The 26735-nt window shown below is 41.5% G+C and overlaps 2 protein-coding genes across 4 annotated transcripts in view; both read right to left on the reverse strand.

Moving 5' to 3' along the window:
* Positions 1-17005, reverse strand: part of LOC147629273 (protein yippee-like At3g55890) — an 89436-nt gene extending 72431 nt beyond the window's left edge. Inside the window, exons 1-2 of one of the 3 annotated variants that reach the window (XR_015267921.1) lie at positions 16762-16998; positions 15917-16099 (exon numbers count right to left, since the gene is read on the reverse strand). Coding sequence is in view for 2 of the 3 variants with exons in the window: in XM_086812531.1 (XP_086668657.1) it covers positions 15917-16033 (117 nt within the window). In the remaining variant the exon portion in view is untranslated. Of the gene's footprint in view, positions 1-15916; positions 16100-16761 lie in introns of all 3 variants that reach the window. The other 2 variants (XM_086812531.1, XM_086812532.1) reach the window with 2 other exon arrangements.
* LOC147629276 (uncharacterized) lies at positions 3056-4740 on the reverse strand. The gene is made up of 2 exons (XM_086812981.1): positions 3445-4740; positions 3056-3361 (listed from the first exon to the last, which is right to left on the reverse strand). Exons 1-2 carry the CDS (start codon positions 3996-3998, stop codon positions 3118-3120), a joined length of 798 nt encoding a protein of 265 aa, XP_086669107.1. The 5' UTR covers positions 3999-4740; the 3' UTR covers positions 3056-3117.
* Positions 17006-26735: the final 9730 nt, after the last annotated feature.

Genomic DNA, 26735 nt, shown 5'->3' on the forward strand with positions numbered 1-26735 from the left:
TGATTTGGAGATGTATTTGGCTGATCCAAACTGATAGACTACATGTCCTTGGTCTTGGCTCTGCAATCTCTGTCTCTGAATGATTATGAATGATCCATGACTTGTCTTTATATAGAAAAGTGATAGCAAGTCGTAATCAGGTCGGTTTTCACTTTTCAGGCCATAAAAAGTCGTCAAAAATGTCATAAAATGTGTTCATATTGTGCCCATAATATGTCCCAACCATTGGTGCATGTCCTGGGCACCTCCGGGCACCTATAGGGCCACCGAATTGGCTCCAAACTGCCCATATACGACCTCTAACTTTGCCCTTAAGGCGGCTGTAAGGAATAGTCATGTCTACGTGGCACCGGATTAACGTGTGCAAGTGACATAGCGTTGCTATATTACTAGCACATATATTAAAGGAATTTTGTTTATTTTACACTTAGTGTGTGAACAAGCTCTAGTGCTTAAGCTATTTTTGTAAAAGTGAAAAAGCAAGCCCAATTTTGTACGCACAACTATTAATAGCTCCTTGGGCTATATATTGAATGCAATTCTCAAAATACTCATGTCGTGGAAGTGAAAGCTACACGCATGAGGGGGGATATCGCACCCAATAGTGTGTTGATGGTGATGCTGCTCTATTTTTCTTGCTTTTATGCTATGTTCTATCTTATCAATTTCATTCAAGTCTATGGTTTAATCCTTGATGCATATGTGAGTTTGATTAATTCTTCAAGAAGTACATGAGGTCCCATGATAATGGTATCAGAGCTATGGATACCTGGACTTGAAGAAAAGAGAGAAGCTTACAAAAATCCAGAGGATAAACAAGACAAAAGCTCAAGAACTCTTGAACAAAGCTTGGAAGGTTTATGGAAAATTTATGAGCCATCGAATCAAGATTGAAATCAAGAGCATAGAGAGATTGTCACCTTTTCCTCAAAGACCACTTCTGTGAAGCCCAAAACCACCCTCCTCCTTCCTAATACCACTTTCATGAATCTTAATCCTCATCATAATCCAACCGTATGGATGCAATCAGCACATTGAAGAGATCGGGGACCTATTCTCACAATTGCTAAGCATTGTCTGCTCAAAATCTATAATGGAGAGCTCATGATTTTTTCCTTTTCCTTCTTTAAAATCCACGCTACTGCTGTCGGTGATTTCTTTCCAAGAAGAACGGATAAATTCTTTTTTTTTACTTCTTTTTTTTCACTTAATTTTTTTGCCTTTTTCGTCTATCCTTTGGCCGCGACTGCACGCCTAGCTGGCAACCTTTTCCCTTGCTTTGTTCTGTTGCACCCAGCGTCACTACCTATCTTCATCTCTTTTTTTTCTTGTGATTTGCACTCACAAAAGCACCTGCTTTGCCAAGCCTTTCAAAGCTTATAATATTGCAAGCGCTACGCACGGGGTTCAATCGTGAAGAAAAAACCTTTTTTTTTGTTTATTTTAACCTTGAACTTTAAGCTTTGTAAAGCTTTAAAGCCTTTATTCCTTATGAGCTTACAACTTTCTAAAGTTTTTTTTATTTCTTATAAGATTTGAAAGCTTTTATCTTCTTCTTCCACAAGCCCTCAAAGCCTACCAAAAAAAAAAAGAGAGAGAGAGCCTTACAAAAGCAAAAGTTTCAACAAAAGTGGCCAAATCTTGGACATGATTAATCGACATTTCTAAAGAGTTTCTAAACGTACTTTTTCTCGGATTATTCAACATAAAGAAGTGTTTAATAATTCATATTCTTGCATCAGGTATCATCGGCTTCAAAGATTATGATTTCATCGACTTCAAGCAGCATTTCCAACAAACGAAAATCAAGACTTCTTCAACGTGCTATTACTTGGATTTATTTCGGCGTCAAGAAGTTCTTATGCTAGTTATCTTCTACATATTCTCGAGTTTTTAAAGACTTCTGGAACCATAGCTTTTTGTTGATTATTCAACATTAACAAAATTATTTCTACTACTTATCTTTCGACATTCAAGCTCTACTCGAATATTTTGCCAATTCCTCAAATTCAAGCACATCTGGTGACATCTTATTGCTCAATCCGCATCAGATGAGCTAAGTATTATTATTTCACCAAATTTTCATTTCTATATTTAAAATTTGCAACCTTTATCTTTCCACATTTCTCTTTCATCATGAATCCTCTACCCCCAACCATTCAAGAGCAAATTCAGTCACTCCAAAATTAGATTCTAGTTGAGAAGAAGTTAAGGATGGATCTAGAGGACAGGTTATCCCATAAGAAGAGGCATGGACATGCTAGTGATACATCTTCAGACTCTGATGGTAAACAAGCTACTCTTAGAGCTCAAGAGTCTACGAAAGAAAAGAAGATTAGCCGCAAAGCTTTTACTTTTCAAAATTTTAATGGCAAGAAAGATACTCGCACCATACTTACTTGGCTCAGTCAACTTGATAATTATTTTTGGAGGAGAAATTCTCCGAGAAAGACAAAATCAAGTGTGCTACCAATCATTTGGTGGACAATGTAGCTTTGTGGTGGAACAAGTAAGCACAAACTTAGAGGAGATTTATTTCAGAAACTCGTCAAGAAAGATTTCTTACCCTCACAATACAAGGCTAGGACTACACAACGATGATCTATCTTTTTGACAACTTGAGAAGGAGAATATATCCACTTATGTGGATGGATGTTGGCAAACTTTGCTACAAATACATGTAACTGAGAAAGTTCACACCAAGGATCAAAGAAGCAAGTTCATAGCAAGTTTGAAACCCACAATTTGCTCAAAACTGAATATATTTCGACCGCATTCTCTTAGCCCGGCTATTTCCTTAGCCATCCATTTTGAAAAGAAAAATGGCTTTTCCAATGTCACGTGCACACCCCATAGTCACCAGAAATGAGAAAAGTGAATGGAAACGTTCTAGGAATGGAAACGGAGAAACGAGTTTTTAGAGGTGGAAACGGCCGTTTCCTGTGACAAAGGCACTTGGGAAACGAGAAACGGTCATGGAACTGAATGGGGTCCTGAAATGGAGAAATGCGTTTCTAGAGACTGAAACGGTCGTTTCTTGTGGTTGGGTGTCCCAATACCGTATTTCTCCCACCAAGACACTGGCTCCAACTGTGTCTCCCTGAGCAATGCAGTAGCTCACCCAAACATATGGCTACCGTTGCGGTAAATGAGAAGCTCATCCTCGAGCTTTCTCATCAGCTGTATATCACCTCCCACTCCCACCAACTTGGTAATGTACTCGATCCATCCTGACTCTAGCTCCTCATTGAGGTATTGCTCCTCATTCCTCCAAAGGGGATGCAAAATGTGAGCAACAGCATGGATTGGCCTATGAAACCAATCCCAACGCCGATTCCAGATCTCCTTAATATCTTGAACTCTACATGTAACATGTGACATACATAAGAGATCAAGATTTATAAAATAACTCAAAGACTAAAGTTTAAGCCCAAGGGTGAGCACCTGTCACGCGACAAGGTAGTGAAATCATTGAGAGCTTCACCAATTCTGTCCATGAACTCATAAAGCAGCCCAATGGTACTTCCCTCCATGTCTGTGAGCCGAAGGACACTATACATGGGCTGAAGTGCCTTCACAAGTCCCTCTGCATCCTGCCACCAAGTATCTCTCATCACCATACGAGAGAATGCTATAGACTTGGGCTCATCCTTGTCCTCCCATGCTGTCCATTCACGACACACAACAGTGCGTAATAAGCCATGTCGCACTCTCACTAGTCTCTCCACCACAATAAACATATATGCAAACCGAGTTTTGGAGGGCTTTAGAAGCTCAAGATCACTATTGGCCCTGTACATGCTCAAAACCTTTGGCCTCTTTGTGACAAAGTTCACCATGGTAGATGCAGCTGAAAATACATGGCTCACCCAATCAAGCTTCCCCACATCCTCAATCATCAAGTCAAGGCTGTGTGCTGCACAAGGTGTCCACACAATCTTGGGGAACTCCTCCTCTAACATCCTGCCCATGGATACACAATTGGACCCATTGTCCATGATCACCTGCACAATGTTATCAGGCCCAATTTCATTGATTGCCTAGCGCATGTGGGACATAATGCACTCCCCTGTAACCACTATCCCTGGCACCGATGCATCTATGGCACGAATGAACATTGTGCCTTTGCAGGAGGACACAAGAATGTTGTACACATTTCTCTTCCGCCCATCTGTCCATCCATCACAAAGCAAAGTACAACCATACTTTGCCCAAGTGGCCTTGAGAGGCTCCATCTCCATCTCCACAGCCAGTTGCTCCTTGCGAAGCTCAGTAGTGCGCAATGTCTCGTAGGAGGGGCCATCCCACTCACACCCAATGCGGGAGATAGCTCTCATTGCCTTCTTCCATCGAGGAGTCCTGACAATGTGGAAGGATAATCCACATTGAATAAACAACTTCATCAACTCCCTCGTTGCCTCTTTCATGGCAGCCTTTTCCATCCCTGCCTGTACATGTCCTTTCTTGAACACTGGAAGACTAGTTCTTTTGGCTCGAGGTGCCGAGCTAGAACCACCTGCAACACCACCTGCAACCTCACCACTGGTATCTTCCTCTCTGATACTGCGAGTCCTCTTGGAGACACTTTGACGTGCTTCAGGCTCTCCCAGATTGGGGATATCCTCAAGGGGGATACCTAGCTGCATGGCCTTCCAAGCCTTGAGGCTATCATAGATTTCTTGTGGCACATGCTTACATGGTCCAATGCCGAAACCCTTTGTTTGTGACAAATGTGCCTTCAACCTGGTGACACTGCCATGGTGCTTATCAGCACAAAAGTTGCATTGCGGCCGCCACTGGGAAGCGTGATAAACTGCACTGTACGATTCACGAAAGAAAACGTTTTTTAAGGTTTTAAAAATTTGCATGATGTATGAAACGCGTTTCATACTGTACGAAACGTTTCGAAACGTTTCGTACGTTTTGAAACTGTGTGAAACGCGTTTCTATGCAACACTGGTCACGGCGTACGACAAATATCATCCTACTGGGTTCTAATAATGTACAAATGTTGCACTGTTGATGATGAGCCATCTTGTCACCATGCACTGAGTGTGCAGAGTGCATGTGACAAAAACTCAACATTCACATTCATTTTCAGCATTCATATATAGCTTAGAACAGTCCCAAACAGCCCATACCTCAGCCTCAGATTTGCAACCTTCCCTCATTCCATTGGGAAGAGTGCATAGACTCGAGATTGGTCATCATTGGTGCTTCTACAACCGTGTACAATTCAGCTCGACCCTTGGTCCTCAGAGATCTTGCGTTTCGCTTATCGTCAGTCCACAGTCAATCTCTTCAAAGTAATAAAGCAAATACTATTCCGGTAACGGGATAGCAGACCCTTCAGTGAGTAATTCGGGACCTTATACTGTGTACAGATTCTATCTCTCTCTCTCAATCTCTTAGAGTTTGAAGTCATAAAAGTGGATTGCTAAACTCGCGAAATTCAGGATACAGAAGGCGGTGTGAGAATTTGTGTTACAAGATTCTTAATTACGAATACTTCCGCTACATATTACAAAGGTGTAACATGTAGTGCCATGCTTGATGACTGTATTGTGGTCCAAGTGGACTATGCTAAGCAACTGCACACGGTCGAAGCGTAACAAGTGGTGTATGCAATTGATGTGCCATGCTAATTGAAGTGTAACAAGTGGTAAGTCATGCTAATTAAAGTTTAACAAGTGGTAATACATGCCATGCTAGATGATGTGTATAATGATACTCTCATCGTAGTGAAACAAGTGGTAAGTAAATGTTTTGTTTGTGCCTATCAACGTTTCATATTGGGAATAATTGTAGAGAAGGCAATTAATTGAAACAACTAATGTGCTTACGTTTGTGAGCTAGGTGATGAGCAGTGCAAGTGTCGCACATGAAATATCTTGTCTATATCATCTCGGAATATTATTATTTTGTTGGCCACGTGCTAAATGATTGTACAAATTATTTATGCACGCTTGTGCATGGTGTTGCTATATTACTAGCACATATGTTAGAAGAGTTTTGGTTATTTTACACTTAGTATGTGAACAAGCTCTAGTGCTTAAGCTATTTTTATAAAAGTGAAAAAGCAAGCCTAATTTTGTACACATAACTATTAATAGCTCCTTGGGCTATATATTGAATACAATTCTCAAAATACTCATGTCGCGGAAGTGGAAGCTACATGCATGAGGGGGAAGATTGCACCTAATATTGTGTTGATAATGATGTTGCTCTATTTTTCTTGTTTTTATGCTATGCTCTGTCTTATCAATTTGATTTAAGTCTATGGTTTAATACTTGATGTATATACGAGTTTGATTAATTCTTCAATAAGTACATGAAGTCCCGTTGACAGCGGGTAAGATTTGGATCACATTCATAGCCATTGCAAGAGATGTAGATGCAACTATGGCGGTGGCTTCTGTGTATTACAACCCTTACACGTGGCAACAGGTGGGACTTACACGTGGAATGCTTACATTGTTACGTGGGATTTACATGCCAGTAATGCGTGGGATACGCAAATGTTGCGTGGATAAACCAATGGCCGCATACTATTGCACATCATCACTTATTATTATAATAATAAGTATGAACGGGTAACGTTCATGAGTGACGGTTGTAGACCAAAGACCCAATGATGTGTAGCATGGGTTACCAGCGAGGACACAGGGGGTGCGTGAGTATGGTGTGTGACCAAGAAGGTACACACTAGATGCCCGAGGTCACTGGTATATATAATAATTAGGTGGTTAAACATAATATGCCAAGCTAGGTTTATTTTTACTATTCTTGAGTTCATCTTCTTCTCTCTCACGTTTTTTGCATGAAGCTAGATACAGAGACCTTGCCTGCCTTGCCATGGTAGAGAAGTACAGGTCATGCCTATTTTTGGCAAGTTGCGCATACACATTCAAGGCTATGTGGATCATGAGGATTTTCTTGTGGCGCCTTTGAATGGTTGTGATGTATTGCTTGGAAAGCCTTGGCATACACGTATTGATCCGTGCAAGGCTTACAAGACCAACAGGTTCACCTTCATGCATGAAGACCGAGAGCATGTAATTGATGCTGGTGAAGAGGGTGATACCATTCACCTTGTATCTCATGTACAAATTAAGAAAGTAATGAAAAAGAGTGTTTTTGCATACTTGATTTTTGTACAAGATCATGTTGAAAAAATAATGTACATGTAAACACTCTTGATAGGCTGAAATGTTTGCAAGAGCAGAATGATTGTTTTGCTAATGAGTTACCAAATGAGTTGCCACCTATACGACCGGAAGATCATCGCATTGATCTTGTGCCGGGCAGCTCACCACCTAATAGGCCAGCCTATCGTGTAAGTGCATCCCAAAAAGAGAAGACCATGAAGCAAGTGAATGAGCTTCTTGAGAAGGGTTTGGTTCAACCAAGCTCTTCTCCATATTGTTCACCCGTCCTCTTGGTTCAAAAGAAGGATGGATCCTTTCGTATGTGTGTGGATTATAGAGCTTTGAATAAGCTTACCATCAAGAATCGGTTTCCGATTCCACGCATAGATGACATCCTTGACAAGCTGGATGGATCGGCATGCTTTAGCCGAATTGATCTCAAGAGTGAGTATCATCAAGTTCGTGTAGTGACTGAGGATGTACACAAAACTGCTTTCAGGACAGAATTTGGGCTTTATGAGTATCTTGTTATGCCTTTTGGTCTTACAAATGCCCCAGCAACATTCAATAGAATGATGGATCGTATATTCCGTGGAAACAAAAAATTTACAAGTGTCTTCTTTAATGACATCCTAGTCTTCTCGAAAACCGAAGAAGAGCATAAAGCTCATTTGGCCATTGTTTTTTAAGAACTCCGTAAGCATAAACTCTTCATAAATGCAAAGAAGAGTGAGTCCTTCTTGTCAGAGATACATTATCTTGGACATATTGTGTCCAAAGATGGAGTGCGGATGGATCCTGCAAAGATTGATGCAATTCGGAATTGGCCCGAATGGAGTTCAATGCATGAGATCCGTAGTTTTCTTGGATTATGCTCTTACTATCGCAGGTTCATTCGGCACTTTGCATGGATTGCTTCTCCTTAGCATGATTTGACAAAGAAGAAGGCCGTGTTCAAATGGACTAATGTAGAGAGGGATGCATTCCTCAAATTGAAAGATTTTGGTCCAGTGTTGATCATTCCGGATTTGCAAAAGCCTTTTAGTGTGGAATGTGATTCATCTGGAAATTGCATAGGAGCTGTCCTTAATCAAGAGGGACATGCCGTGGCTTATGAGAGCCATTTCCTCTCTATGTTTCATTTTCAGATCTTGCACACCCCAAGAAAGAAGAATGTAGTGGCCGATGCATTGTCACGAAAGCCATATGTAGCAGCTATCTCGGTTGCCTCTCATGGAGACTTGTCTGCCATGCGTGATTTGTATCATACGGATGTTGATTTTGCCACTATTTGGGCTGATTTGATGGCTAGTCATGCACATGCCTCATATGTGATCAAAGAGGGTTATCTCATGAAAGATAATTGCCTATGTGTGGTACCTGACATGAGGTTTTGGATGAGTGCCATATGCTCCTCCATATGCTGGTCATAGAGGCATAATGCCTACTACACACATGATTGAGCAGTATTTCTTTTGGCCACGTATGCGGAAGGACGTAGAGGCACATGTACGTGCATGTATCACCTATCAAAAGGTGAAATTTGATAGGCAAAAGGCACCAGGTTTGCTTCAGCCATTGCCTATTCCCACGCAGCCATGGAAAAGTATTATAATGGATTTCATTATGGACTTGCCACGGACCCAATAGGGTAATGATGCAATTTGGACAATTGTGGACAGGTTTAGCAAGCAAGCTCACTTCTTGCCGGTCAAAAAGACCATCAAAGCTGAGCAGTCCTGGGATCTCTATCCCCCACAATGTACTTCGGCATTCCATGATGCTTGAACACTTGTGCAAGATATATTTCTTTTGGCGGGCCTTATTTAATAATATGGGCACCAAATTGGACTTCTCATCAGCTTATCACTCTCAAACGGATGGGCAAAGTGAGGCTGCAAATTCAGCCGTGTTGGATCTCTTGAAATGTTATGTGGCAGATCAGAAGTCTTCTTGGGAGAAGTACTTACCGCTTGTGGAATTTGCATACAACAACACGGTGCATGCATCTACGAGAAAGGCCCCGTTTGAGATTGTTTATGGTAAGGTGGTTTTGCCACCCATTCTTCGTACAAAGAATGAGATATTTGCAGCTGATGAGTATGTAAGAGACTTGGATATTGCTTTTGCTCAGGTGCGGACAGCCATTGCAAGGTCACAAGACAAGCATAAAAAGGTTGCCGACAAACATAGAAGGCAATTGGATATTAAAGAGAATGATTGGGTATTGCTAAAATTTGAGAAAGCAAGACTTGCAAAGAGGCATGGCAAAGAGGATGCATATCCTAAGCTTGCAACCAGGTACTATGGGCCTTTTCAAGTGATCGACAAGATCAATGAAGTGGCTTTCAGATTGGCATTACCTCGTCATTGGCACATACACAATGCTTTTCATGTGAGTCTGCTTCGCAAGTATGTAGGCCGGAGCCCAGTGAGACGGTCACTAAGGATCCACCAGAAGTGGATGAGCTTGAGAAGATCTTGCAGCCAGTGCAGATTGTGTATCACAAGGAACGCAAGCTTGCTGCTGCAGGCAGAGTTGTGAGACATTACCTTGTGAAGTTTAAGAACTATCTTCCCATTGATGCTAAATGGGTAGATGAAGAGTTCTTTAGAGATTGCCCGCATGTGCTTCAGACATATTTGGATGCTTTTCAGTTGCGGACAACTGTTTAGAAGCCGGGAGGGATGTCACCATTTGGCCACCCAATTGGTCCACCCGTGCTTTCTTATCATGTATGTACATTGGACTGGTGTCCATGGCAGTTGTATATGCCGGGATTAATGCCACTCATGTGATACTGTGGACTTGGCTTTCCATTGGGACTTGTGCCTCCGTGTACATGCCCGGAAATGCTTGGTGGATTGGTCTTCCATTGGATCGGGTACCTCGTGTACTTGCCTGGAGCACGTCTATTTTGGTATAGTCTCATGAACGGGGATTGTCCATACCAATGCTGCATTGCATAGCATCTTTATGTGCTTGCTTGCAATTGAAATTGCATGCTGTTTTCATGCTTGCTTGACCAATGTGTAGTTCCGGGTAAGGGAACGCCCGCCCACAAACCGTGTGTGTGAAACTGTATGCTGACATGGTTATGTAGCATGTGACATGTGGTAAGTATTGGTCATAAACCTAGCCTTAGGAGTTAGCACTAATTTATAAGTGAGTGTGTATACACTTCATTAAGTTTTAGGCGACCAAAACTCACTTATAAATTATGACCAGCTCGGTGTTCACTCACTGATGTCCCGAGGTGAACATAACCCAATGTCCACCACCAAGACCTTATCCCCTTTGCACAAAGGGAGTAACCAGCCATGTGTCCACTCTAGCTTGCTCCACAAAGCACCTTCCTGCCACCTACACTGGACAACTCACCACCTCACTCCTCTCTCTAGAGATTGGCGCCTCCTTCATGAGGACTGTTGGGCTACATTTTATGCACTTTCTCCTTCCCAACTCTATTTCCAAGCTTGTTAAGGTGTTTCTCAAGCTTCCAAGAGTGTTTCCGGATGCTAATCACTCTCCTACACACTCCCAATGACTGAAATTCAGCTAAACAGCTCTCTTTATTGCTGTAATTTCTGGTCTTTTTGCTGAAAAACCCTAATTTCAGCCCTTCTTTCTCAAGTTGAACCATAGGGGAAGCTTCCCCAAGGTTCCCTTCATATCCATGCTTAATAAGTTTGAATCTTTTATTTGTATGGAGTTGATTACTAATTCTTGATTTATCCGAACACTTGTGGTACTTTGATTCTCTTGTGTGGCAAAGATCCTGACACGGAGAGTGAGAGAGAGAGATGGAGAGGAATCACAAGTGAGAACCTGCTCTCAATATTATCATCCAAAAGAATACATGTCCCGAGCAAAAGGGGAGAAAACCTCGTATGTGAGGGACTGCGACAAACAATCCTAAGCAAGCAATGAAGAATGAGGGAGACAAGCCAGCTATATATATGCCAATATGAAGGCAGCCGACTAGGGAAAAGATCCTCCACGACAAGGAAAAAGTGCCCTAAGACTCCATAAAATGGGGGTAAAATATGGGAGGGGTGACCAGCCCCTCAAGCTAGCATGGTCAGCCCTAGAGGCTAAAATAGGACACCAAAAATGAAGCCCGCAACAAGGAGATGATGTCTAACACCCCTCTCAGCATCGGATGCTGAATAAACTCCAAGAAGCCAGAGACATCGTCCTCAATCAAAGATGAAAGACTGCAGAAACACGTACCAAGAAAGCTCCACAAGCAATCTCCTCAACAACTCAACTACAAAAGCAACAGAACAAGGAGAAGCAAGCTGCTCCTCGTTGAAACCCTCAAAAGAAAGAGTCAATCTGCTCCAACTCTGTACCAAGAGTAGTCAAATGTTGTACAAAAGCATCCTCTAAAGAGATTGGCATTGCAAGATGTGAGGACTCTGTAGAAAAGATGGGGTCCATCTCCTCAAACTCCGTACCATGAGTTGCCCAATGCTGTACATAAGCATGCTCCACTGAGGTGGGCACGCCAAATGAAAGGACCCCACATCCCCCTCTGAAAAAAGATGTCATCAGACTAGTACAAGCCCAACCTGATTCTGATCCAAACCCAAAAAACTCTGGAAGTACCACTATGCCCCAGGCACGGTTAGCAACCACAAATCCAAAGTATCCCACCGGGTCCAAAAATCCATCCTCCAAAACAACAAACATGCACACTCTATCAAACTGACAGGAGAAGGGGCATCCTCAGAAGCATCATATCAGCAACAAACAAGTGATCCATGTGAAAGGATCACACCTCACAGGCAAAACACCCTCCTTGTTCTACAAACATTGCAAAGAACACGGGCTTGGACAAAATAAACTCTGCTCAGGATATCTGAAAAGATCACTACTCTTCTCCGAAATCTATAAACACCCTCCTTGTTCTACAAACATTGCAAAGAACACGGGCTCGGACAAAATAAACTCTGCTCAGGATATCTGAAAAGATCACTACTCTTCTCCGAAATCTATAAACTCTGCTCAGGATATCTGAAAAGATCACTACTCTTCTCCGAAATCTATAAACTCCTGTCATAGAAGAAAGTCTCCACAGATACAAAATAGCTCCCGAAACTAATCCTCAAGTAAAGTAGGTAGAGATGGACCCCCTCTAAGTGTAGAAAACTCTTGAGGGAAGCAAAACACGCCAAAACACTGCTGTCCAGCAAAAACGGCACTCCACCGCCAACAGGCAAGGAACATGAAGAAACCGGGTGACTATGACGACCAGGAACCAAACACAGGTATAGATGTTCCAAAATCAGCAAAACGTTCACTGAAACCAGAAATTCAGTATCCTCCTCAAGTACCAAACTGCCTCCAAAACCACAATCCAAACAAAAGACCCCCTCTGCAAGTGATCTGTGTCCACTGGAGAAGAAAACGCAGCACCAACAGAGGGCTGCAAACCTGAAAAACCAAGCCAACCAGTGTCCACGCCTCATATGAGGAAAAAAGCTGAAGAGAAGGTACCTTCGGGTCCAACGGAAGAAGCCCAAGTGAAGGTAGAGCTACCGGCAGGATCAGTTCAGAAAAACGCAGCAACCATGGCTGCAAATCTGAAAACGCAAAGGTATTCGGGACAGTAGAAAGGGCAAATTCTGGAAACGCATAAGAAATAGGTACACCCAAGCCTCATATCAGCAAATCGGTATTAGAAAACCTGTAAGAGAAAAACACGCAACATGTAGGCTGCTGCTGTCCTGCACAAAATAGGCGGCCAGCACTACAGGGGAGTAGATGCTGAAGAAAACGCTGAAAAACTGCTTGTAGAAACCACCTGTAGAAAAACATAGCACTCTAGGTGCTGCTGCCCTGAAAACAGTGCAGCCGACAGGTGAAGGGGGTTCTCAGAAGGTCAATACCTGATATGGATGACCACAGGCTGCAAAGAAAAAACGCCTAGAAGAAGCAAGCGACCAGCAGCAACCTGAGGAAAAAAAACGTAGATCTGTCCGCTGGCTAAAAAAACACAGCTCTGACCACACTGATCTTCACCGGCGCTCTGATACCATGAGAGAATGTGCAGCAGAAGAAGGGAAAGTGGAAACACAAGAGAGAGTGTGAGAGAGAGAGAGACGGAGAGGAATCACAGGTGAGAACCTACTCTCAATATCATCATCCAAAGGAATACATGTCCCGAGCAAGAGGGGAGAAAACCTCGTATGTGAGGGACTGCAGCAAACAATGCTAAGCCCGCAGTGAAGCATGAGGGAGACAAGCCAGCTATATATATGCCAACTTGAAGACAACCGACTAGGGAAAAGATCCTCCACGACTAGGGAAAAGTGCCCTAAGACTCCATAAAATGGGGATAAAATATGGGTAAAATAAGTGAGGGGTGACCAGTCCCTCAAGCTAACATGGTTAGCCCTAGAGGGTAAAATAGGACACCAAACATGAAGCCAGCAACAAGGAGATGATATCTAACATTTTTGGTGCAAGCTCATTTCAAAGTTCTTTTGAAAAACATTGTTTGTACTTTTCCAAAACTTCGACATGCTCTTGTGCATATACATCTATAGGTTCTTTTGTATCATTTACATAAATCAAGCAGCATTGAACACAATCTCTAATAGCGTGAAAAAGACTTGCATGTGACTTACCATTGGCATAGTATCTCGGCTAACTCTAGCTTGGATCGCGTACCTTTTGCCTTTGTGTTTGAACTCGAACACCTTTTTCTAAGAGTAGAGCATGAACCCCACTATGTGATTCCATGGCATGCCTAGAGTGACATTTGAACCATCAAAGTTTCCAATGCAAAAGTTATCCTGATCATTGTAACCTTGCGCAATTGGAATTTTAAAACGTGGTTATGCCTCCTAGAGGAGTAGACTCAAGGGAGAAAAACAAAAGCTAAAAAATAATGTGCTTGCCATCACCACTATCAAAATACCATACCATTGGGGCAGGGACTCCTGCCCCCAAACCTCAGCAGAGGAGGCAGAACACTCGAACCCTTGACTATCAATGGTCACAATAACGACCCCATCAACGTCTAAGCCGGGGTTTCCACCAAAGATACAATGGCTTCTCCTCATAATGGGGGGTTTTACAAATGTGCACCAAACATAGATGTAAGATACATGCTAAGAGGCGGGCATTGAGTGTATGCTAACAAACAACAGTACAAGAGTACATCATGTACGGGCATGTGCATAGCTATTGTTTTGCAACTACACATCCGAAAACGGACTAAAACAGCCCAAATCTGTTCAAAAGGCATACTCACATCCTCTTCGTATGTGTGACCAGTTATATAAAAGCGTGTCTCATTAGAAATAGTGTGTCCCATCAAAAATAGAGTGTCCATGCGCAAAATAGAGTAAAGTTGGTGCCTCATGAGTAATCCCTTTCACTTGTAATTGAATACCCGTGTATGGGAGAATGTGGCAGTGTCCACAAAGCTGGCAAACCAGCAATCGCAAGATTTGATAGAGATCCACCTTGTCATCTACATGATAGCATACAGTTACCGCGGCAAGTGGAAGAAGGGAGCACCTGGTGGAGATAAGAGGTGGGTACTCAAAGAAGATTCGGGATCAACCAGAATGGTGAAAAGAATTTCTCACCATTCCGGAATACAGAAGCATCTACATGTGGTCGTTCCTGACACCACGCCGGTGGAGCCACTATATATGCCAATCAAGACAAGGTTCACCCCAGTTGCATTTGTAGTAGAGCAGAGGAGAATTGTGTTATTAGTTGTACGCCTTTTATTCAAAGTGTCCACTGTTTTTAAAATAACGTGAACTGGTTGCCATAAGTCACACGTGTCCTTCTATAAACCGTGTTCTCATGGCCCTTATCCAAGCACTTCCCACTGGTGGCCTGCAAAAGTAGATTCCAAAATCCATGTCACCCTACCAAGCATGATCAATCAAACTAAAAGTGCTGAGGCTTCTGTATAATCTCCCATCCCCAAGCACACAACCTGTCAGGCGTCCTACTGTCGTCCACATGGAAAATGACTATAATGGTGACAAGGTGAGCTGTTGGCACCATCATCTATCTGTTCTTTGTTTATGTGTTTGTCTTGCAGGAGACCCTTGGGTGATCAAGGGGTGGTTTCAGGTGCACTATGAACGACTCTAAGCACAAAACTGCCAAATACACAAAGAAGAAAAAGCGAGAGAGAGAGAGAGAGAGAGAGAGAGAGAGAGAGAGAGAGATGGTAGCAGAAGACTTGGCTCTATCAACCTAATCTACTATATATAATTGCTAAATTGAACAAAGAACTTGACCTGAACCAAGGATGAAATCCAAGCATGTAAGATCCTCTTGGGTTAAATGAAATCAAAACCTCCACCAGTCCCCCCACCCTCCCCCCACCCCCCCCACCCCCAAAAAAAAAATCCCGCATTGTCCATGGTTTGTGATGACCATTGCAAACCCCTCTAATACATGTACTACGTGTCCTATATTTATAATTTTCCCCTAATGCGTTTACATGAAACAGGGAATCTAGAGTGCTAGGCAAAATGGTAGAAATGGTCAGTATGAAAAGAGGAATGTCCAACTAGAGGCCCGCATTAATCTTTGTAGTGAGAACATACCACATCAAAGTTTGATAAAAGAACAAGAAAGAGGTGTCCAGTTTTGATTAATAAAATAGGTCAATGTCTAGAAAAGCACATACATGCAGCATTGAAAAACCTTTAAAGTGTTCCGCTTCCACTATCTAAACTTGTTTTGAAAAAAAAGCAAAGTGAATTTGTCCAGACAGAAGGCCCACCTTAGACATCAATTCATCATAGTTTGCAAGATGGGTATGGCAGAGGTGACATTTGTAAAACGCCCCATCCAGTTTTGTTAGATGTATGCGTCCCATCTTCAATTGCTGAAAGAACATAAACTGGCCACTTCTCTTGAGCTGCCACAGCTTGATTCAACGATGATACACTCTTCTTTTAAGTATCTGATACATGCATAGTCATGTAGAGCAATAGTTACAAGCTCCATCATGATCTTCTCAGTGTTTTTTGATACATATTTTCATGCTTCACAGGTGCTGAGTTAGTGCTCCATTGTGATAGTCTCAAGGTATTTCAGGGTATCCGGTACATGGTTACAGAACATAACAAATGATAATTGTTACATTATGATGTTTTAAAGGCCTCTCCAACACATAGACAAATATGATTAGTGCTCCATTATGATTCTCTAATACAAGTACACTCGATTCATCTTACAATTATGTAAACATACGGAAGAAGTTAAATAAACCTTCCTATGCATGGGGGTATTCATAGAAGAGAGGCACCAAGATGGAGTTATGGTATTTAACATGTTCAAACATATAATAGTGATCCATTTTTATCTTAACTTAAGATTAAAGATTCATTATGACCTTGGTAAGGCATCAGATACATGCATAATCATATGACTAGTTATCCACTATGATCATCTTTATCTGATACAAGCAGACTGAGTTATCCAAATATCTATGGGATTTCTCAGCTCCATTGAAGTTATTTATTTTTTCAAGGAACTCCATACAGATTAATTGCATACAAATCAAGTATGTTTGAATAAAACGCAATTATATTTTGACCACGAAGAAGGTAGAAAGGTGCTTACATGGATCTTGGGTCTGAATCGATTTCCCTTTACAAGCATCCCATAGAAGGGACAATATTAAGCATCGTGTGCACTGTGCCAATTGAAGAAGGAAAGGTTACCTTGAAGGAGAGAGATAAGATGAAGGGGCACCCATAAAGAGAAGGTGGGGAGCCATGGCAAGGAAAAAGATGACGTGAAGAGAAAACGCGAGAGTGGACAGAGACGTGAGAGTAGAGAGGTCTTGAAAAGAAGGTGCTCTAGTAATAATAATAATAATAGCAAATGTTAAATAATGTTCCATTGGAATGGGCGGTGAGATGCATTTTCTTTTTTCTTTTTGAAAAAGGCTATATATTAAGTTAAGAAAGAACTATACAGGAAGTCCCAAGCATAAGGTGCTGGGTTCAAAACCTGCTGACTGTTGACGGTAGCATGAAAGCACACACGCACAAGTTAACAAAGAACTATACATAGATTTTCACCAAAACAAAAAAGAAGAAGGCTTTTTACACCGAGAAAGCCTAGCTTGCACTGACAACGGTTGCCTAGGACACGAATCAAACACCGAGAAAGCCTAGCTTGCTAACTGACAACGGTTGTCTAGGACACGAATCAAACAGCTAAACCTTCATTCTATTTTCTCCTTAGTAGCGAGGAGATCTTTGATGTAACTTTTAAGTTCTCCATGTTTGCATGTGAGGTTGGATTTCATCTCCGATCACCTCACTTGCACAAGTCTCGTTTTTGGCCAACATTCTTTTTTTGTTGATCATGTGCCTCTCTAACCTCATAATCCAGTTGATGAGCCTGGCATGCTTTCATGGCCACATCCACTTCCCTCCTTATCTACACATACAAACCATTTCTAGGTACATAGCAATGTTGACATGCATACTATTAAATACACATTCATTCCTATTTAGCCAGACTGCCCATAGATATTTTGCCCAGATATTATTCCAAAGCATAGACGATATTTTCTCTGAGCAGGATCAGCAGTTCCTTCCCACTATAATGCATGGATTGGGTAGATACATTGATCCAAGAGGGTTAGAGTCTCTCTGATGATAGGTAATGGCCTCCTCCTCCTTTCTACCATCGCATACATAAGCCATCTCCAATACCAATAGACAGCGCTTTGGAGTTTGTCCAAAGGGCCTTATGCATAATCAACCAAAGGAGTCATGATTTTTTAGGAGGTATGATAGGAGATCAAATTTTTTAGGAGGTATGGTAGGAGATCAGATTTTGGAGAAGTGGTATCCCCACTACTTTTTGTCCCAAAGGATGTGCCACTTGTTGTTAAGTTTCACATGGAGTAGGGTGAGCTCCATACACATGAGAGGGATAGGCAGGATTTTGTCAATGTGACTCTCTACCATCACTCTTAGACGAAATTAGCCTTTTGCTTAGATGTACTTACCAAGTTCAAATCCCAAAGGGCACTTCTGGCTTTGATATGTTCCATGTTAGCATGGTTGAGTTTAAATCCCCTGTCGAGTTCTTGATCCGAGAGCTAGTTGTTTATTTGCATATCCCAAATATCTTCCCATAGTTGGATACCCTTCTTAGTCATCTATGTGACTTGTTTGAGAGAGTTTGATTGGTGAAATCAAGTTCTGTAGGGCCATAGAGAAACCATATCCATGTGAAATATATGGTATTTGAATCTTATATTCTTACTTCTAGCTTGTACTTGTTCCATGCTTTTCAAATTGATTCGACTACTAGACTCCCAATCGGGTTGACTTGAAATTCCCCAAAGTACATAAGTAAAAGGGTAGGTTTCTCCATTGCTTGAAGCCAATACCAAGAACAAGTGAACATTTCTGTTAAGGAGGATAGTGCAATCCTCTTGCATAAGACTTCTGATCACCCACTTCGATATCAGTTTATTAGCCAATTCATTGAGGTTAGGTAGACCCACCTCCCTATTTTTGGGAAGAATACATACATTCCATGTAGCTTTGGGTATTCTATGTACATGTTTGCATCCCATGACCACAAAAAGTGTTCATGCACAAAGCTTCCAATGTCTTAAGTTCATTTGTCGAAGGCCTCTAGCAACATGACAAAGTACATTATAGAGGCCATTAATATGTGTTTTAGCACAATAATTCAACTAGCTCGACCTTGATGGTAAGCTTTCCATTTGTCGAATTTCATTTGAATTTTGCTGAGAGCCCAAGTCCAGCTTTAGTGAAGGGTGACTCCAAAGCCTATAGGGATACCTAGCTAGGTAGTGCTAGTAACCCTACCACTTGTCAAATTTCTTTTGAATTGTACTAAGAACCCATGTCCATCTTTGGTGAAAGGTGACTCCAAATCCCATATGGACACCTAGCAACCTATAGATTTTCCCTTCCTAGATCACTTTACATTGCTAATTTCAACAATGTAAAGTGGTAAGAATGTGACTTTCACCCATATCATTATAGATAGCCTACATTTTGGTTTCTTAATCTCTCACTAATCAAAAGAAAACAATGCTAATATAATAGTAATAAAAGCACCCCAATATTTCAATCATGATTCATAGGTTACTAAAGAAGCTAAACAAAAGAAGTACAGACATTCCCATAGCCATCATCATTGTGTAGGAGAGTGAGTTTGTGTCATCTGTAAACTATTAAAGACACATTTGCTTTGCATTGTTAGGGAGGTCAATCCCCTTGATTTTGCCTACGATCATAACATCTTTAACCAACCAGTTAACATCTATAGAAATTGTAAAAAGTAGGGGTGCAAGTAGACAACCTGGTCTGATTGAGCATTTTAGGTCAAATGTGTATGAGGGCTCCATTCACTGCCGCTACACAACCTCTAGCATTCTCAAAAAGGGTTCTAGAGTATAAGAGCACATATCCTTGAGAGATTGCAGCATGAAGTCCCATTCATGTATGTCATAAGCCTTGTCAAAATCTATTTTGAAGAAGATGAAATTTTATTGTATGCTATGGGCATGTTCTATTCCCTTCCATAATGTAATGATGGCATCCAATATGTATCTACCCTTGTTGAATCCTTTTTGTTTCGATTTTTTTAAGTAAAATATATTAGTGGGGTCTCTAGTAAAAAATTCTATAGTAGCAAGAAATATATTAGTGGGGTCTCTAGTAGAAAATTCTATAGTATCAAGAAACTACTTACAACATTAAAATGTTCACGAATCAAAGATTGCTAAGCTGAGATCTGTATGTAGAGACATATATAAACAAACTGCCCAATGCCACAAAACCCAATAAAGGCACTCAGTAATGATAAGAGATATATACAATAATCATTGAGAGAACTAGTTATTCATCCTCAAAGGGTACATGCCTAGTGAATCTCCCCACCACTATTGTTCCTTCTCATCAAATTTTAGCCCATGCATAAGGCTCCAAAAAGGACCTTCCATTAGAAGGTGTTCATCCTTAGAGGTAGTTTGAGTTTCCAAATGTTCTTACACTTGGACATCCAATTTTCATTCTCCTCTTTGAGGTTCCACACCTTGTTGAGGTAATCATTTATCTCAGTGTCCTCATCAATAAGATGTAGAGCTCAGAAGTTTTTGGTTTAAAGGTATGCCATCAAGCCTAACTCTAGTCCTTAGACTAGTTGTCATCCCTTCTAGAGGTGTTGACCTCTAAAGATTCGGCTTTTCTAGAGCCAAAGAGAGCACATTTGAATCCATCCTCTCTCTAAGTTATACATGATCCTAGTCTAGTAGCTATCCTAGTCTTGCAACAAGCATAGCCAATGGAGGGTCACCATATGTGTAAGCTAAAGATTGAGTTGCCCTACTGCCAGTCATTCAAGCAAGTGAAGGCATTCTTCCATGTGTTGATTAAGAAAAAATTACATAAGGGAGTGTTCTTGAAGGTCAAAGGAGTCGAAGAAAAAAAATGTCCATCCATGAGAGAGATTTCCAAGTACCTTGACCTTAATCTGGAAAGAGGCATAGGAGACCACTTTTCCTATAGATAAGATTTACCTAGCTAAGTTGCCACCCTAGCCTTTCCATCTATCTGCATATTCAAAAGATCCACTCCACCAAAGGTTTTGGGTAGGCGCACTCTTTTTCAAGCAATCCATTGGAAGGGCTTTATCCTTATTTTTTCATAGAAAGACCTTAATGGGCCTCAAGACTAGTAGCCAATGACATTTTTTGAAATCAAAAAATTGTCAAAAGATGGACCCTCAAGCATGCATGGCTATGTGTGCTTAACCCTAAATATTGTGATTAAAGAACACTAATCCTATGGTGGGTGTAGCCTAATTAACAACATAATGATGATGAAAAGATTATGCTAGCTAAGCTTAAGACTCAAGCACAATCAAGTTACAAGATTGAGACTTGTGCTCGTAAAGAGGCTTGAGAGATACAAGGAGCTTACTTCTATTTCCATTGCTTGAAATGGGCCCCTTTTATATGAGAAGGTACATCCTTGGGCTTGTACATCAATGTGGGATAATTTAGCTTATTCATGTGGCTTCTTGCTATGGATAATATCTTCTTTAGCTTACTCATCTCACTACCTACCTCTTCCTTGTGCTCAATGGCACCACATTTCTCAACACCCCCCCTTGGTGCCGTTTTCTTAGGCTACTGCAAGGTGGTCATATGCAAGGTTTACAAATACTTCACCCCCCCCTTGATGTAGGTGGTAGGTGGATTAACATTTGGACTTATACATGGAACATTCCCCCCCTGGGTGCTTGATTAGCTACTCTCAAGTGGTCAAGAATGTTTTACATTTGCATCACTTCCCCTAGGTGCTCTCTGGCTACTCTTAGGTGGTAAAGTGTGCTCAAATTATATTAATTTGCCTACTCATTTGGTGGCTTACATTATTTGATTTAGGTTAGAGTAGTGGTTGGTAGCTCCTTTATTACTCAGTGTTGCTGCTTACTTGAGATCTCCTTGCTTTTACTTGATGAAGATCCCTTGTTTCTTTCTTCATGCTTCATGTTGATGTCGTGTCCTTCTTCACATTATTGAATGCTCCTTGGTTCTTGGTATTTGCTCTTTGGCTGGACTCTTGGCTCTTTGATTGCTTGTCCTTGTGTGTCTTTGTGTCCACCTTTTGGCGGCGTCTTTTTCATTGTACCTTTGGTATAGACTTTGTTTCTGATGCTTCTTTTGATGCTTTGTTCTTGATTTCCTTATGTTCCTTTAATGCATTTAGAGTGCATGTAGTGTGGATGTCATGCTGTGTGCTATGGTTATCTCATGCACTTGTGCTTTGGGCATGCTTAGAATTGTGCTTTGTGCATCCATGTTTTGCTTTGTGAGGTACTGGATTTGCCTAAGGATATGTAACCCTTCCCTAATGAACTTCCTAATGCTTAACATTTGCCATGTGTCTGTTTGCCATTTTAGAAAGGTCTTACCTATATTGATATCTTTTAAGTATCAATGGGCAGTGTCTACTTCTTGTATATTTTGGCAAATAGACTCTGATTTCAAACTTAATGTAATGGATAAGTAGATGCAAACTATGTGTTATGCGGACAAAAAAATAGATAAGCTGTGCAAATAAAAGGATTAATGTGATGAGAGAGATTACGAGAGGCTAATGATGATTCCTCAAGACTCAAATCAACCCAAATTTGTAATTTTAATCTTGACTATTAATATGATTGTTAATGACACTAATTAGGCTTTAATCCTTGATTAACACTAGCTAAATTTGGAGTGTTCAATTGAGCTTGGAGAAGGCAACATTGATGGGGCTTTTGCATAGGCTTGAAGAGAATTGTGATTAGCTTAGGATTAAGCTCAAACTTCAGCTCATCCTTAGCATGAATCGACGCAACAAGGCAGAATTCAGCAACTGGTTTTTTACATCTCCTGGCTCGTGTGCTACATTAAACGTCCTAATATTTAGGCTGTGTAGACCTTCTACTAGGTACTAACCAGCCCTAGAAGGGCTTAGGTCAATTTGGATCACATGAGACTAATGGAGAAAAATACCAGTCGATAGAAATGCACTGAAATTGGACAATTGCCACAAAATTGGATGGAATGCTTGGAGTTGTGGCTTAGCAATGAGGTTAGAAAGATGCCCCTAAGAGGAATTTGGCAATGATGAAGGAAGTGTGGAGAATCAAACTAAGATAATTTTGACCACAAGTGGAAGCTATAAATTGTTGGAATTAGGGTTGCAGAAAAGCACACAAAGCTTGGAGAAGAAGAAGCAAGAATGCACACAACACAAAGTGTTAGATTGTGTCAATGTACAAAAGATAAGTTAGCCCTAGAAGGATGGGCGTATATACAAGCCGGGGGAAAAAACTTCCTAAAGAGGGAAAAAGTGCCTCGATGGTCCTAAGTGTGCTCACACACATCACTGCCTATGTATATGGCAACAAATCCCCCCTAGGAGTGATGGTGTGAACGAGAGCTGGCACTCATGTATAGGGGAGTGCCATGCCCGAAGTAGATCAATCCACAAAGGGGAGCAAGCCCAAAGCTTTGCGGAAAGCTTCGAACTTCTCACGAGGAAGCGCCTTTGTGAAAAGATCGGCGAGGTTGTCCTGTGTTGGCACATAGGCCAAGCTGATCTCTCCTGCTGAGAGTCTCTCCCTGACATAGTGATAATGCACCTCAATGTGCTTTGTGCGAGCATGAAAAACTGGGTTTCTCGCAACTGCTAATGCGCTCTGACTGTCAGTGTACATAGAGGTGGCAGACTCCTGTCCAACACCCAAATCAGCCATAAGCCGTCTGAGCCACACACACTCAACCATAGCTGTGAAAGCTGTCCTGTACTCAGCTTCACAACTAGAAGTGGCCACAGTAGGTTGCTTCTTGCTCAACCAAGATATGCATGAGCTACCGAGCATGAAACAAAAACCACTTGTGGACACTCTTGTGTCATAGCAACCAGCCAATCTGAGTCCGAAAAAGCATGTAAATCTGGCGGCAACGATTCCCCCTTGGGATAAAACAACCCAAGATGTATAGTGCCACTCAAGTAGCGAAAGATGCGTTTAACTGCCTTCCAATGCTGAGACCCTGGGCTATGCATAAACCTGCTCACCTGTGAGACTGCAAACTGAATGTCCGGCCTCGTAATGCATATATAAATGAGGCAACCAACAGCTGTCTAATAGAGTGTGACATCAAAGTGATCTCCAGCATCATGAAGACTCAACTTCAAACCTGTCTCCATTGGAGTAGCAATAGGCTTGCAGTCTTCAAGGCCAAATCTCCGCAACAATGTCTCAATATACTTTGTCTGACACAAAGCAATACCTCCATCACACTGTTTAAATTGTATCCCCAAATAATGATGCAAATGCCCCAAATCTAACATCTCAAAAGAGGCATTCAAATCAGCCTTAAAATCAGCAATATGACTTTCATTTGGTCCTGTGAGCAGCATGTCATCGACATAGAGAGCAATGATTAGATGTACATCATCCACACATTTAACATACAAAGTGCTTTCTGTTGGACTATTCTGAAAACCATGTGCAGTCAAATATGCATGTATCTTTTCATACCATGCTCGTGGAGCTTGCTTTAAACCATATAAAGCCTTTTTCAACCTGCACACTTTGTTTTCCTACCCTCTTTAAACAAAACCACGAGGCTGTGATACATACACCTCCTCATGCAAATCTCCATTCAAGAACGCAGTCTTTATGTCCAACTGATGTACATTCCAACCATTATGAGCTGCCAATGCACAAATGCTACGAATGGTAGTCATACGACAAGTAGGAGCAAAGGTCTCATCAAAATCAATGCCCTTTTCTTGAGCATAACCCTTTGCAACAAGTCTAGCCTTATAGCGATCAACACTGCCATCTGGCTTTCGTTTCAACTTAAAAACCCACTTACATCCAATAGGCAAATCACACAAAGACCATGTACCATTCTTCATTATAGCATCATATTCACTTTGCATTGCAGCCAACCAATTTTCTGAATTTTGTGCGTCATCAAATGAAAGAAGTTCTTCCTCTTCACACATACTAGACACAGCCAAAGCATAACAATCTGATGTATAAGAGGCATGCTGAAAACCTAAACGAGTACGACTAGTCATAGGTGCATCAATCTTACTATCACGCAAGGTTTGCACCAGCCATTTAGGCATCCCTCTAGCCTGCTCATTTTCAGCCCTATCCTCATGAATTACATCCTATAAATCTGCATCAGAAATAGGTGCATCAATCTTACTATCACGCAAGGTTTGCACCAGCCATTTAGGCATCCCTCTAGCCTGCTCATTTTCAGCCCTATCCTCATGAATTACATCCTGTAAATCTGCATCAGAAATAGGCTAATCTATGATGTCGTTTGAAATCTGCATAGGCTGAATATTTGCCTCATTAGTACTTACATTTGAATTCCCACCTGTAAAGAGAGGCAACAACGTATCAAATACATCCCGTGAGCTCACACCTGTCTCTTTGGTACATGATAACAAAGGCTGCACAGCATCTTCCACAAAAACAACATCTCGACTAATCAAGATACGCTTTGATTGCGGATGATACAATCTGTAACCCTTGCTCTCAGCACTGTAACCAATAAAAATGCATTTGACAGCCTTATCATCCAATTTTCTATGTTGTTGCACAGGCACTAAAGCATAGGCCAAGCAACCAAAGACACGCAAGTGACCAATAGAAGGCTTCCTGCCATGCCAAGCTTCGTATGGAGTAATAGACTCCAAGACCTTAGTGGGACACCTGTTGAGTACATATGCAGCACACATGACAGCTTCAAGCCAAAACGCATGTGGCAAAGCTTGGCTCTTGACCATACATCGTGCCATCTCCATAAGTGACCTGTTCTTCCTCTCAGCAACACCATTTTGCTGAGGGGTATACGGCACTGTACATTGGTGTTTTATCCCACGACTAGCCAGAAATGCATCAAACTCTTTAGACATGTACTCCCCCCCTCGATCAGAATGGAGGGTGCCCACAGTACAATTGGATACATTTTCAACCATAAGCATAAACTGTTTGAAGCACAAAAACACTTCGGACTTTGCCTTCAGTGGATATACCCATGCATGCCTTGAGTAGTCATCAATGAAAGTCACGAAGTACAAGTGTTTACCAAATGACGGAGTTTGCATAGGCCCACATACATCACTATGTACAAGCTGCAATTTGCGAGTGGCCCGCACAGAACCATCCTTTGGAAACGCAGAACGCTGCATTTTGCCCAAAATACAGCCTTCACAAACATGTTTTAATGGTGCCTCAAGAGGGGGCAATGAAGCAACCATATCAAATTTCTGCAAACGCAGCAAACTAGCAAAGTTCAGATGACCAAAACGAGCATGCCATAGTTTTGCATCTGAAACTGCCTTTTCATCAGAAACTGCATTTGTTGAATCTTCCACACACTTGTCATAAGAATTGAGCCTATACAGCCCACGAAACAAGGTGCCAGATGCAATAATCGTATCACCAGAAGTCAAATCATGAACAGTACATCTGTCATCCACAAATTTGACTACAAATCCAAGTCTAGCAAGCGGCGCAGAGATAGACAATAGATTCCTCTTTATCCCTGGCACATACAAAGCATCTGAAAGTGTGAAAGTGCTGCCATTTACAGCCGTAAGCATAATTTTACCAACGCCCTTCACTGGGTAAGAAGCATTATTGGCACATGTGACAGTATTCCCATTAGGGACAGCCTCAAGAGAAGTGAACATATCACGATGCGAGGTAATGTGCTTTGTAGCACCACTGTCAAAATACCAAACATGAGAGTCAACAGAAACTGCCAAACATGCATCATGTACAGATGGGTCATACTGGCAATACACGTTAAACGCCCATTCTGTATCCTGCACAACATTTGCAGAATCTGCATTTGTAGAAGCATCTACTCTTGTGGCTGCATTTGACTCTTTCTTCTTTGCCTCTTTAGCCTTTAGCTTAGGGCAATTCTTAATGACATGATCATTTGCCTTACAATAGTTGCACCTGGTCTTTTTCTTGCCTTTATCAAGAGCCTTCTCAGACTTATT

The sequence above is a fragment of the Cibotium barometz genome, chromosome 18 (assembly GCF_041138505.1).
Source record: "Cibotium barometz isolate CiBa-2024 chromosome 18, ASM4113850v1, whole genome shotgun sequence".
NCBI classification, from domain to species: domain Eukaryota; kingdom Viridiplantae; phylum Streptophyta; class Polypodiopsida; order Cyatheales; family Cibotiaceae; genus Cibotium; species Cibotium barometz.